We start from the raw sequence: 12,461 nt of genomic DNA on the forward strand, positions 1-12,461 counted from the left end.
AAGGTACGCAGTGAATGATTTAGTCATACTCCTCACTCAAATCTGTGATATGAGTTTCTGAATGTGTGCAGGATCATGTCTTGCCGATTTGAGGAAGCCAGGCAGGCTGCTCCATTGCCGTTGTTGCTCTTGTTTCTCATTGATCATGTTCCTCTTTCTATGGGCTGGCAACAAAATGGAAAGTGTCATGTCAACCAAGGGAAGACCTCTGGAAGAAGAAAAGTATGTATTTTCATAGACAAGAATTTAAAGTAGAGAAAATCTCTTTCCCCTGCTGCTTTTTTATCTTCCTTTGGTTTCTGATGCCTAGGAACAATTGTGGATGGAAACAGTAGTGCCTCTACCGGCTGTGGAGCTGTTGCCAGCAGGTATTACTGACCCGAGAGTCTCACAGGCCCCGAGTCACCTGAAAACAGTCATGCAGCAGGATCTCCTTTAATACTGGGGAAGATGATGTAAGGGAGAGGATGAAAACAAACAACTTGGCTTAAAGAAATAACATAAAATTCTTTATAACAACTGTTTATGCTTAGAACAGGCATCTAAAAGCTGAAGTCTATTGACATAGTCTCTTAATGAGGCTGCAAAGATGTTTTCCTTGTCTACTGTGCCATTTCTAACATTTTACCTTTCCCTCGTGTTTGATTTTTTTTCAACATCAGTCATTCATTTACAGCACTTCTGTTGATTTAAATGGGCTTTGGATCAGGCTCCAAGTTACCATTTCCCTTCTGTTTGAATAGGGATTTTCTTTTATCCAGAGAAAAGAAATCAATGATTTGTCATGACAAACCAATGCTCATTTAGATTCACAATCATGTGGTGAGCTCTTCCGTCATTTTCTAAAGCATTTTAGGATAATGGAAGAAGAGTCTCACTTGTGATCTTTGCTGTTTTCCTTTGTTTTCCCAGATTGACTTCTGTATACATCTGACCATTTGTAGAATGGATTACAGTAAATCTATTATTTTGTTTGTTTTAAAGGCAGTTATAGCTTTCCATGCTTTCTGTGCCCTGAGTCTTTCCCAAGGGACCATTCAGGGATCCATCAAAGGATTAACCTTTCACATGACATATTAACAAACATAGCTGTGGGAACAAGCTAAACTATATCTTGACATAGGCTTGCATATTCTGTACTGTTCATTTCTACTTGGAGGTTTGGGGATGGCAGACTATTTTTTACAGAACCATCCTCTTAGGTGTTGCCACCTCTGAAATCCCACCAGTGCCCAGAGCTCTCCCCATCCTTGGCTGTCTCATCACAGGGAATGCCCTGGTGTTTTCCTGCCAGTGATTTCCACAGAAATTCATCTTCAGGGGTAGTGTGGGGAGCCCAGACCCCTGCCTGTCCCCACAAAGCTGAGCCACTTGCCTGTATGGACTGGTGGTCTGAGCCGAGGTGGGGGGCCCTGGCTTTGTCCTAGGGCTGCCTGATCCACTCCCCGGCCCTCGGCTTCCCCAAAAAGTGGGATGGTAACATGTTGCTGATTGCCCAGAGAGTGAGCGGCTGGTTTGGGGTGCAAGCTGGTGCGGGGCGGTGTTCCCTGACCCTCTGTGTTTGCTGGGCTCAAAAGAGAAAGTGGGTGCTGGCCCCGGCCCTGTGGGTTTTGCCGAAGCCTGTAGCCTCCCCGATCCTACAGCCGCTTGTTTCTCGGCTCCTGTTCTGGGGGGTCTGGCTTCACTCAACCCCCCGGGAAGAAGAGCTGGAGCGACTGGGGGGCAGGTCCAGGGCTGGGCTGGGGTATGGGGGCTGCTGTGGGTACTGAACTGGGGCTGGTGGTGGTGTAGAGGTGTAATTTGGATGGGTGGGGGGCTCTGCGGGGAGGGGGGGGGATTGCGAAAAGTGTGTGAGAGGTGGGTAGGGTGGGGTGAAGGGGAGGCGTTAGGGGTGTTGCGAGGGCTAGGGGTGTGTGTGTGTATGAGATGCGTGCGGGGGGGGGGCAAGGGCGATCCTCCTCGCCCATGATTGGCAGCGCGGCAATCTCCCCCTCCTACCCCCCCCTCCGGGCTGGTGCTTTCCCTCCGGCCGCCGCTGAACTGGAGCCGAGGAGGGGCCGGGCAGGCAGCGGGCAGGGCTGGCAGCGCGCAGCCACACGCACCTCTCACGCACACACAGACACGCGCCCCGGAGCAGGTCCCTGCAGCCCGGCCAGTCCCCGCTACCCCGCTCCCCTCCTCCCTTCGTTGCTTTCGTTTTTATTTTTTTTTTCCTCCCCTCCCATCTTTTGGGCGCTTCCCCATCTCGCCCGCCCGGCGCCCTCCCCGCGGCGCGGCGGGCTGCCTCCGCGGGCGCGCAGCGGGGCCATGCCGGCGGGGCCGCCGCTTCTGCGGGGCGCCCTCCTCCTCCTCCTCCTCTTCCTCCTCCTGCTGCTCTTCCTCGGCGCCCCGGCCCGGGGAGCCGTCTACACCAACCATTTCTTGGTGGAGCTGCACGGCGGCGGGGGGCAGGCGGAGGCCGAGCGGGTGGCGGCGGAGCACGGCTTCGGCGGGGTGCGGAAGGTAAGCCCCCGCGCAGGCTCGGGGGGGGGGTGTGGGGTGTGGGGGGTGCGGTGCCCTTCACGTTGGGCTGAGGGCATGCGGCGTCCTCCGCGGGGTGTGGGGGGGTGTCCCCGCCGCCCTGCCCGCCGCTGACCTGAGGAGAAGGGACGGAGCGGGGCTCGCCCCGCTGTCCCCGCCTCGACCCCCCCCTTAATTCCCGAGGGTGTTTTAGGGGTAGCGGTGCCGAGAGCTCTTGCAAGTGCCTCCCCAAGCGGCGGCCCCGAAGGGTGATTTTTCTTAGGCTGGAAAGCAGAGGACTTTCCCACATGGTAGCTCGGTGCTTTTCGCTTTACTATCTTAACATCCCCCCGTGGAGCTCCCATCCTGCGTGGCCGGGGGCTGGGGCTGGGCGCGGGAGGGGCCGGGGCCGCCCAGGGCTCCCTGCGCCCGCCTGTGCCTGGAGCTGCTCCGAGCACTTCGAAAATAATTAAAGCCGCATCTCCATGGAGAAGCTCGCACACGATTTCGGGGGGGGGGGGGGGGGGGGGAGGTTTCATAGGGGGTTTGACACTCGAGTTTGTGAGGCTGGTGGCTTCTTCATAGCCCTGTTATTCTCAGAGAGAAAGAGGATGCTTCCAGGCTGGAGAAGCTGCTTAATATTAAGCTTGATAGGCAATCACTGCTTATTACTAATGAATGGAAGTTGGGAAACTTCAAGTGCCACTGGAGGTTGTTTTCTCTCCTGAGGTCCCAGGAAATCCGAGGTAGCCACAGTGACAGGGCGTCTCTTCGCGGCTCCTGGGGAGCCCAGCTCCACTAGTAATTTCTCCCTTTCAAGTAATAATTAGACCTCTAAGTATTTTAGAGTACAGTCAGATCTGGGGTGAAGACAGGGAGGGGCTAATAGAGTGACCTGGTCAATACAATTCCTGGCAGACTTAATGCCCAGGCAGTGCTTGGCTTGGAGGAGGGAGAGTGAGCTGCGAGTATTGCTGCTGCTTGTTTGTTTTTTTTTCTTTCCCCGATAGTTATGCAATGTGAGCCTGATCCTAATTCCAAGGAATGAATGAGTGGCACCCTGACCTTGAACGAGTGAAATGGCTTAAGACCTTGATTAAAGTAAATAAAGAAATTAAAAAAGCATATGAAGTGAGACTCCCTCCCTCGGGCTGCCTTGTCTCAACTCCAGTGGGAGCTCGTTAGAGAAATGAGGACAAGATCATTGTTGCTTTGACCACAGCCAACTCCTGCTGCTGATAAGATGCTTTTGTTTTGGGCTCACAGCCTTGTCCTGATAGTGACAGAGCTGGGCTGCGGATGCCCTTGGGAAAGGATCCATTGTGGGGGTTAGGTCTTGTTATGTGAAACTTAGATACGATTCTTTGGTCAACATTTTCCCTTTTTATTCCCTTCTTGTTGCGCTCCCTTCCTCCTATCCCTGGGATATCTGCCTGATAAGGCCTTTCGAAGAGGGAAGGATACTCTTCTGCATAGCTGAATTTCTTACTACTTTTGCTAGATGCTTTCAAGTGATCCTGTGACCCACGTGGGGAAGAGACAGGGGGAGAGGGGATTTTGCAGGATGAAGAAATGCAGCTTCTGCACTGTTACAATCCTCTCTCCTCCACCAAGCCTCTCCCCAGGGTGCCTTGGGCACATTAAGAGACATACAGATTCTTCATGGAAATCAATCTTCTAGCTCATCTCGGCAGAGAGCTGGAGGGAAATCCCTTGGGTGTGTGAGAGTACCTGCTTTCCAGTACGTGTCGCAGGGGGGCTGTTTCCCGTGGACATGGGTGTCTCTAGAATCGAAGACTTGCAGAGCTGTGGTGTGATGTGCGTGTGCTCTCAGAATGGGGGACAGGTGGTGGCTGTGGCTCGTGTACCCAGCACAGGCTGTCCCAGAGGGTTTCTAGGTTACATCAGCCCAGTCCCGGAAAAACTCAAAAGTCTCCCACCCCTCCTCCACCAGTTCAAGAAGAAATAGCACCCTACTATCTGCAAGGCAGTAATTTTAGGGAATAGGAAAAGTTCATAGGGTTTGTTTTTTAGCTGCCTGTGTTGGAGGATGACCCATGAGAGGCTGATGGCAATCTCGTATTGCAAGAGAAATCTGTAACGGGGCTTGGGTGGCGGTAGCTGGCTGTTAATAAAAGCTTGTGCCATCTACTCCAGTGTCTCTTCAGTATTGCTGAAGAGTCTCCTAATCTGTTTTGCTATCATCAGGCTTGTCTAGCATCTCTGCTTACAGCCTGCAGACTCAGCTTTCATGGCGATAACGACAGTGCAGAAAGTTGAACGTGGCCATGTGTGTGTATGGAAACAGAGCTGTCAGTGGTAAACTCTCAGGGGAAGTACCATGTGTAGATATGCTGTCTAATGACATTCACAAAATACCAGAAAAAACCCGAATTATACCACAAGGAGAAGTGATCTTTGCATACTTCAGCCACACATACTGTTTGGGTAATATAATGAATTATTTATTTAAACCAAATCCAGTTACCTTTACCCGTGTTGGGGAAGAGCTGTAGTCTGAAAAGAATCACCTTTATTTTCATGCAGGGACTTTCCCAGCAGGAGTACAAGGGCAGATTCAGCTTTTTTTCTCGGTGTGAATTTAAGACGTAAGCGAGAGGGATTTTTTTTATGCATGCTATGTATCGCAGACCTCTTTTAACGCGACTTTATGGAAGCTTATTTTTGAATTACACATTTTTAGTGCACATGTTTTTTTTCTCATAACAAACAATCTCTGAGAAAGTGCGTATTACATTTGCGTAACAGCAGGTTTCTGCAGAAATAGAAAGCATTTCCTTGAAGATTAATATTCGATGCACTTTCTAATTAATTCTTTGGCCATGCTTCCTACTGTCATTCTGAAACCACTACAAGACTTCAGGTGGGCTAAAATGTGTATTTTAAATTTAGTGCTTGATGAATTGATTATAAAGGGCCTGATACTTAGGTAAACATATGCTTGTGTTTAGATCTAGGATCTTAACATGAGGCACAGTTTCAAAATCACTGTCCAATTTGTCTTTAACCTTCCCTGCATTAAGCCTGAATATGGATCTCTTTGTAACTCTGTGCTCTTTGATTTATTTATTTTTTTTAACATTAGCAATTTTTCATTCTATCTGTACCTGCCAAAATTATTCTCTATAATCTTGGTGAAACAGATACTGTGCCAAAGCATGTTCTTTTCTTAAAATGGCCTTACCATCTTCAAGTGTTCAGGAGTGACCCTAATAGCTACATGTTAAATTATGAGAACTGCAAAAGGAGCAACTTCTTTTTTCCCTCTTCGCTTTATTTGCCTCCTGGCATGGTTGCCACCAGAATACATTTCTTAATGCAGGCTGAAAAAGCTACTTTCTGACCTTGCTTTGCAATTATTAATTTCTAACAAGGAGAACTGGAAGAAGTATTTGGAAAGGTCTCTTGATCAGGGTTTAGACAGCTCTTTCCATTTCATCAAGACTGAGACACAGACAATCTACAAAATTCCACTGTAGCTAAATATTCCACTTCTGGTAGCATTGAGGTGAAGAGTTTTAAACAATTAGCATTCAGTGGCCTCAGATTTTAAAACAGGGCCCGAACATGCATTTACAAAACATGAAGAATTTTATATTCCCCAAAGCTGGTCTGTTTTTCCATTGATGTGTCACCTGATCACCTCTCCCTCTAAATCTTGCAAAACCCAAGGTATCTCTGACAGCTGTGACTTTTCTGCTTCTCATTTTTGCTTAGGAGGCTGCCGGTTGAGGACCAAGCTTTTGGAGTTGGCCAGGAATTTCTGGATGTAACACAGGGAGATTGGTGGTTTTTTTACATTGCATAAATATGGACTTATCGAAAGCAAAATTTAACAGATAAAGAAGCCAGATTTCCTGCAGCAGCAGCCCACTTCTGCATCTAGGCTGGGAGCCAGCAAGTTGGGAGTTGGTGTGGTGGGAGGGCAGACCAGGAGGCAGAATAACGAGTTTGCAGCTATGGGAGCTCTTTGCCTGGATCTCCTTCAGTGATCCTGAAAATTTCATCCTGGGCTCTACACACTAAAGCCCTGAAAATCCCTTCCTGCGTAGATCAGCCTCTAAATCTGGAGAAGAGGTGTTTGCCTAGCTTGGTATTTAAGGTGCCAGGATATGCTTATGCATGCCCAGAATGTACTGTGGTGGACAGATGGGATTCTGTGTGTGTAAAAAATGCTGATTGTGGATGTGGGCCTGGATCTCTGTTTATAGAGATGTGTGTTTATATACATCCATATGTTTCTTGTTCCTTTTGCCCTAATACCTATGCATGGAGTAAAGAAGAAAGAAGGCTGAATTCTTAACTAGGCTCCTGGCTGACACTGTGTGCATATATATTAACCAGCCAATTAATGCACATGTGTGGTGGTCCATGCTTTGCAGATAAACATGTTTGTGTTGCCTTCACATGTGCTGCTAACCAAAGTGCTCACAAAAGTGCTAGTTCTGGCTAGTGGAAGGCAGCACAGAGGGTGCAGACATGCTCCAGTGTGGAAAGATGCTGAAGCAATGGAGAGTCCCATGCAAATAGAAGGCAGAGAGCCTGGCTCTTGATGCATGGGCCCACTGGAGTCCAAGGACTTGAGATCAGGCCTCAGACTGCAGTGTTTCTGTGCACCAACATGTGCTTAATAATTAATTAGCTTTGTGTTTTATGCTGGCTTAGAGGAAAGGATGTTTGTTTGTGAAAGTAATCCTTTATTATGGAAACAGAAAAGCCTCTTAGAAATGGAAGGTACCGTGTAAATTTTTTTAGGAAACCAAAGGCTTTAATTTCCTAGATTTCACTGTTACAATTTTGTATTACTGAGATAAGAAAAAGTAGCTTCTATGCAAATGATAATTGTGTAACTACTGAGATTTCAGTAGGTCATCTCACCATAATAGTTTATGCTTCAGTTTTCAAGAGATAGTCTGAGCTGATGTGTTTAAATTAGGGGGAAGAAGCAATTAACTAGCAGGAAAAGTTTGATGTACAGCTGGGTGGTGATGGAGAGCTCCCGTTTCCAGAAAAGCTGTGGAAAAAAGCAATTGGGGAGATACAGAGAGTGCAGCCATTTGCACCTGGAGGGCCCCTTGCCAGCTCCTCACAGGTAGAGTCCAGGTGTATCACTGGGCACAGACTAGGAAGTCCCATTTGCTCCTATTTACACTTGAGAGAAATGTTGGTCAAATTAAATAAGAGTTTTGCTGTGCTAGGAGTGAGTTCGCCTTATGTGGAAATACTGTATTTCTTTCAAAATTATGCTTGTTTGTTTGTTATTTTATTTTATTTTATTTTATTTTATTTTATTTTATTTTATTTTATTTTATTTTATTTTATTTTATTTTATTCTGCCTTCTGCCTTGGATGCAGAAATAGCCCCAGGAGCAAACACTGTAACTGGCTAACTCAGAACAAAAAAAATCTGCTGTTACTTAAATATACTCGCTTATGCACGTGAAAGCTGTAAACTATCAACAAGAACAAAAATGTAAACCATAGGCTCAAGTACACCCCTCACCCAGTTTCTGCAGAGCTCCTTCTCTACCAGAGACTCAAACTGAGTGCTTGTTGGCAGTGAGTGTTCTGTTTGAGGTATAAAATAATTACCTTGTCAGATTTTCATAGCATTTATTATCTGAGTGTAAAACAAGAAGGTCAGACTCCTCTACTATAGATACCTGCTGTAATTGCTCTATTACTGTTTTGAATACATGATGTAGTTCTGTTTCTTGGCAAAACACACACATTAAACCTTACCTTTACAGAAAAGTTTTGTTTTGTTTGCTAAGCCACAGCTCAGTAAAAACAAAGACAGGAAAGTCTGGCTATTTGTAAAGCTGCCTGCATTTATAATTTTGTTTATTCCATATTGCTTGAACTTGTTGGCCAAACTGAACGTGTGATAGAGACCCAGGAAATGCGCTACAAGTAATTAGTTTTTCACTTTTTTTTTTTGATGCTGCAGCCCAACTGGGGATGTGCACTTATTTGTTTTTATTTACATTATATTTAGTTTTGTCAGTGTCAAGGAGAAAAATAGAGAAGACATATGAAGAAGTGAACAGCATTTGCAGGATGCTGTGATCCCAGCACACCAGAGCTGGATGTGCTGTGTACTAGCCTATCTCCTGCAGTCAAGCCCCGAATGCCCACCTGATGAAAGCTTGTTGTGCTGTGATATGAAAGCACCAGGTACAGCTTTCTGTTCCAGGTCTGAAGGGTTTAAGCAGCTGAGGAGCATCAGTGCTCAAAGCATGGATGCTAGGGGGGTGCCACCTGCTCCTTTCCCCACCTTGTAAAAGCTGGTGGAGCAGGAGCAGCTCACCCTGGCTCCTCTGCCAGAGGCTGCCTGCGTGTCACCAGAGCGGAGCCGGCCTCCCAGACCAGGGAATTTCAGGACAATGTGCCAGCATGGAAACCAGAAGCGGCCAGTTGCCCCGTGACTTTGTTTTCTAGACCTCCTGCTCCGGAGGGTACCTATGAGGTGGGGGAATCACCAGCAGAGCAGCCACAGGTTCTTTGTTGACATTTTGTGACGGGAAGCAGCCTGTTGCCCTATACTGTGCACCTAACCCTGGTGATGCTCCTTTTCCTAATTTTGTGAAATCCCATTGGTCCCTCCAATATTGCATGGAGTAACTTCAGCTCTCCGGGTTATTTCTCTCCTTTGTACACCTCTGTGTAAAAGAATCGTGCTGGCGTGTGGAGATTTCTGTGCCATGCAACTGCCATTCAGGATTTGTATTGGGAGAGACAGGATTAATATATAGGAAACAGATCTCTGGCTTTGTTTCCTTCACTTCAAGTCTGCCAGTTCCTTAGCTATTTCGGACCTGTGCTGTGGATTTTATAGTCAGAGGTGTTATTTTACTATCAGCACTAGATAAACAAAGATCATTAGTCTGGTATCGCCATTCTGCTGTCAGTCTGGGATCTCCTTCCTTCTGTCCATATAGTTTTCTTGTAGATGACTTTCAGGCTATTTCTGGACTCTGCAACATATGGATATATTCATTGCCTGTCTGTGTTTGAACTCTGGGATCCCATATGCTGTGGCTCTGGGTCCCTATTTGAAGCTCTCATTCCTCTGAGTAGGTTTTCCATGTGTTGAGAACAGTCTGAGAGCCAATATGGGTATCTATTGCTATTACCTGCACCAAAGTTGAATTTGTCCCCAGACCTTAGGTTGCAGAGTGGTGCAGCAAAAGGATAACTGTTTTTATAACAGTACCCTGTCTTGAAGACTTGATTTTTGGTATCAGGCCAGATGGACAGATCCTATTGCTGTGCCCACAACCAGACCAAGATGGGTTAGGTTACTGTGAATGAGGTAGAGCATTTTGTTTCTAGCTTGGGAGTTCAAATCCAGATTAAAACTCTAGACCAAAATAAATTGTCACTTCCTTCCCAGCTTGAAGTTCTTCCATTTGAGAACCTGTGGCATCCTTGGCATTTGTTGATTAGCAGGCAGATGGTCCCAGAGACTGACTGTGCTGCTAGGCTTGGCTCCTTCAGAAAAGCACTGAGGTGTGTTGTGGGGTGCTTGCATTTGTTATCTTTTAGAAGAACCAACCTTTGTGTGAAGGTGGGAGATAGCCTTCTATCTTTCTCACAAAATGTGACAGGTGACAAGATGTAACACCCTACCCACTCTTAGAAAACTTTCACTGCTCTGTGCTGATGTAGTTAAAATAGAAAACCAAGCGTAATGGCAGTGCTGTTACTATGATTGTAGGAGTGCTAACATCTTTAACTCATTCCACATCAGAACAACGTTAGCAGAAAATTCGTTTGAACTAGAGCTTTTACCAGTAGGACCACACTGATTTAAAAAAAACCCAAATCAACCAAGCCAACAACAAAAAGGAAAGGGAAGGAGAAAAAAAAAAAGGAAGCATCAGACTTCCTGGAATGGTTGGACTGCTAATACTTTATAGTGTAGCTAAGGAGAAGTTTGCATGTGACCCTTTCCCTCATCCGTCTATGGAATTATTCCAATTAAAATTAATCTATGCAACTCAATTTTCAAATGCTTGTGATAAAGTACTTACAAAGTAGTTGCTGAAACATATGTAGAATTTATTTGGTAGGCAGTTTCAATTAGTAAGTCCTGAGAAATGTCTGTGCTTATGGAAAATTCTGTGAGCTGGATATCCAGCCAAAATGCTAAAATGAATGATAAATTCTGCCAGCTTTTATTAAACTACTGTATCTGGGAAACCCTCCTGTGCGGTTCCAATCCGTAGCACGGGTGGCTGGTTTCTCTGAGAGCTGTAGTAACAAACTCAGTGCTGTAGTTAATGGATCTCAAATTTGCATTTGTCCTGTAATGCTATTTTAGTTATCAGAAACCCTGTTGGTGTTGTTCTTCTTTTTTTTTTTTTTTTTTTCTTTCTTTCAACTTTCTCAAATAATTAAATGGGTCAGGTCTTTACAGGATGCTGGCTGTGTGGTGGCTGTAAATATTGCAGTGAGCAGCCCCGAGCTTCCATCGATCACTGGCCTCTGCTGGGAGGAAGCCGAACTGCCCTTGTCAAAGACAGGATTTCTCTAAGTAACCCGAAGCAGTCCGATGTGTTGCTTTTGTTATAAATCAAGGCAAGTCCTACATTTAACTCTCATAAGTTCATTGAAAAACCCAACCCTATACTACTGAAATGGAGATTTAATTTCAGCTCAGCAGTCCTGGGCTGTGCTTTTAGACAGAGAGTGCTGTCCCAGAGAGAGCTGAATTTGGTGGTGTGTGAAATTCTGCGTGACCACCCCACATGGTTTATCAGCCGTCATGAAATCCAGTTTGGTCATGGATATATGACAGTAGCTCAAAAGTCTTAACTCAGCTGAATGCTGGCTGTGTTCAGCAAGTAGTGGGAGATTGGACCTAAAAAAGGAAATTACGAGCTCGCCCAGTTTTACCATTTATACACTGGGATTATAAACAAATAAATTAAGTAGGGATGGCTCTGGTTTACTCACTCAAGGAGTGAACTGGGACGTAATGTTCTTTGTCATGTTATTACCTACCTTCTCAAACAAAACTTCTGTGTAAATGTTACATTCTTAACTTCTTTGTCCACAGAAAGCAAATGGAAAGAGTGACCTCAGTGTTTACATCAAACCAGTCAGCAAGTGTGTCCCAGATACTCATGACTGAACTAGATTATTTGCTTACCTGATGAGTAAAATGGTAATATGTCAGACCTGCTTTCTCCTAGAGTGTAGAACCAAACAGTGAAAACCTGAAACCCAACAAATGTCTAATTAAGTAGAGAAACTGACACTGTTATTAGACGGTTGTTGGATATCAAACTACAGCCAAACAGGTGAATCTCTTCCTTGTGTGGGTAGTAAAAGAGGTGGGATATGGCCTCTCCTCTCCTGATGGCAGAGGATCCTCCTTTCTGCCTACTCGTTCTTTATGAAACACAAGTGAAATGAAGGAGTGATTCTGAAATCTGTGCTATGGGTGAGCACTGTCTTTACACAACACCAAGTGCAGCAGAAGCTTCTGTTTAAGGCTTTTAGCTGCAGCCAAGATATGGTGAATTATCTGTAACCATGACTAGTGGATTCTTGTGGGTCCCACAGGGACCTTATGCTTCCCTGTGTCAGTTAATTTTAGAACTGTGTTTCAACTGAATTTAGCGCTTTACAACTGTTTCAGAGTAACTTCTAAAGTGAACTGTCAATTCTGAATTTGAGTGAAGTATCAAAAGTCAGAACTGGAACACATTTGCATGTTTGGCAAAATTGGTTGATAACATTAGTGGAATGACAGGTGGGTCAGGACATCCGAAGTTTGGTCTTCACAGCATTTCTGTCTTTTAATTTTTGCATCACCAATTAACCCTCCAAACTTAATAGGCAAATGTACTTTTCTTCTCTTAACTGTAAAACCATTCCATTCCTCCTACGATTTAGATAGAGTTCAGAATAAAACCCAGACAGAACAGCAA

At 45.5% G+C, this 12,461-nt stretch overlaps 1 protein-coding gene across 2 annotated transcripts in view; it reads left to right on the plus strand.

Moving 5' to 3' along the window:
- The first annotated feature begins 2,040 nt into the window (after positions 1-2,040).
- Positions 2,041-12,461, plus strand: part of PCSK2 (proprotein convertase subtilisin/kexin type 2) — a 106,635-nt gene continuing 96,214 nt past the window's right edge. For both annotated transcript variants that reach the window (XM_074918735.1, XM_074918818.1), the window contains exon 1: positions 2,041-2,502. In XM_074918735.1, coding sequence (XP_074774836.1) covers positions 2,308-2,502 — 195 coding nt within the window. In that variant the 5' untranslated portion in view covers positions 2,041-2,307. The remainder of the gene's footprint in view (positions 2,503-12,461) is intronic.

This window comes from Athene noctua, chromosome 1 (assembly GCF_965140245.1).
Source record: "Athene noctua chromosome 1, bAthNoc1.hap1.1, whole genome shotgun sequence".
NCBI lineage: Eukaryota > Metazoa > Chordata > Aves > Strigiformes > Strigidae > Athene > Athene noctua.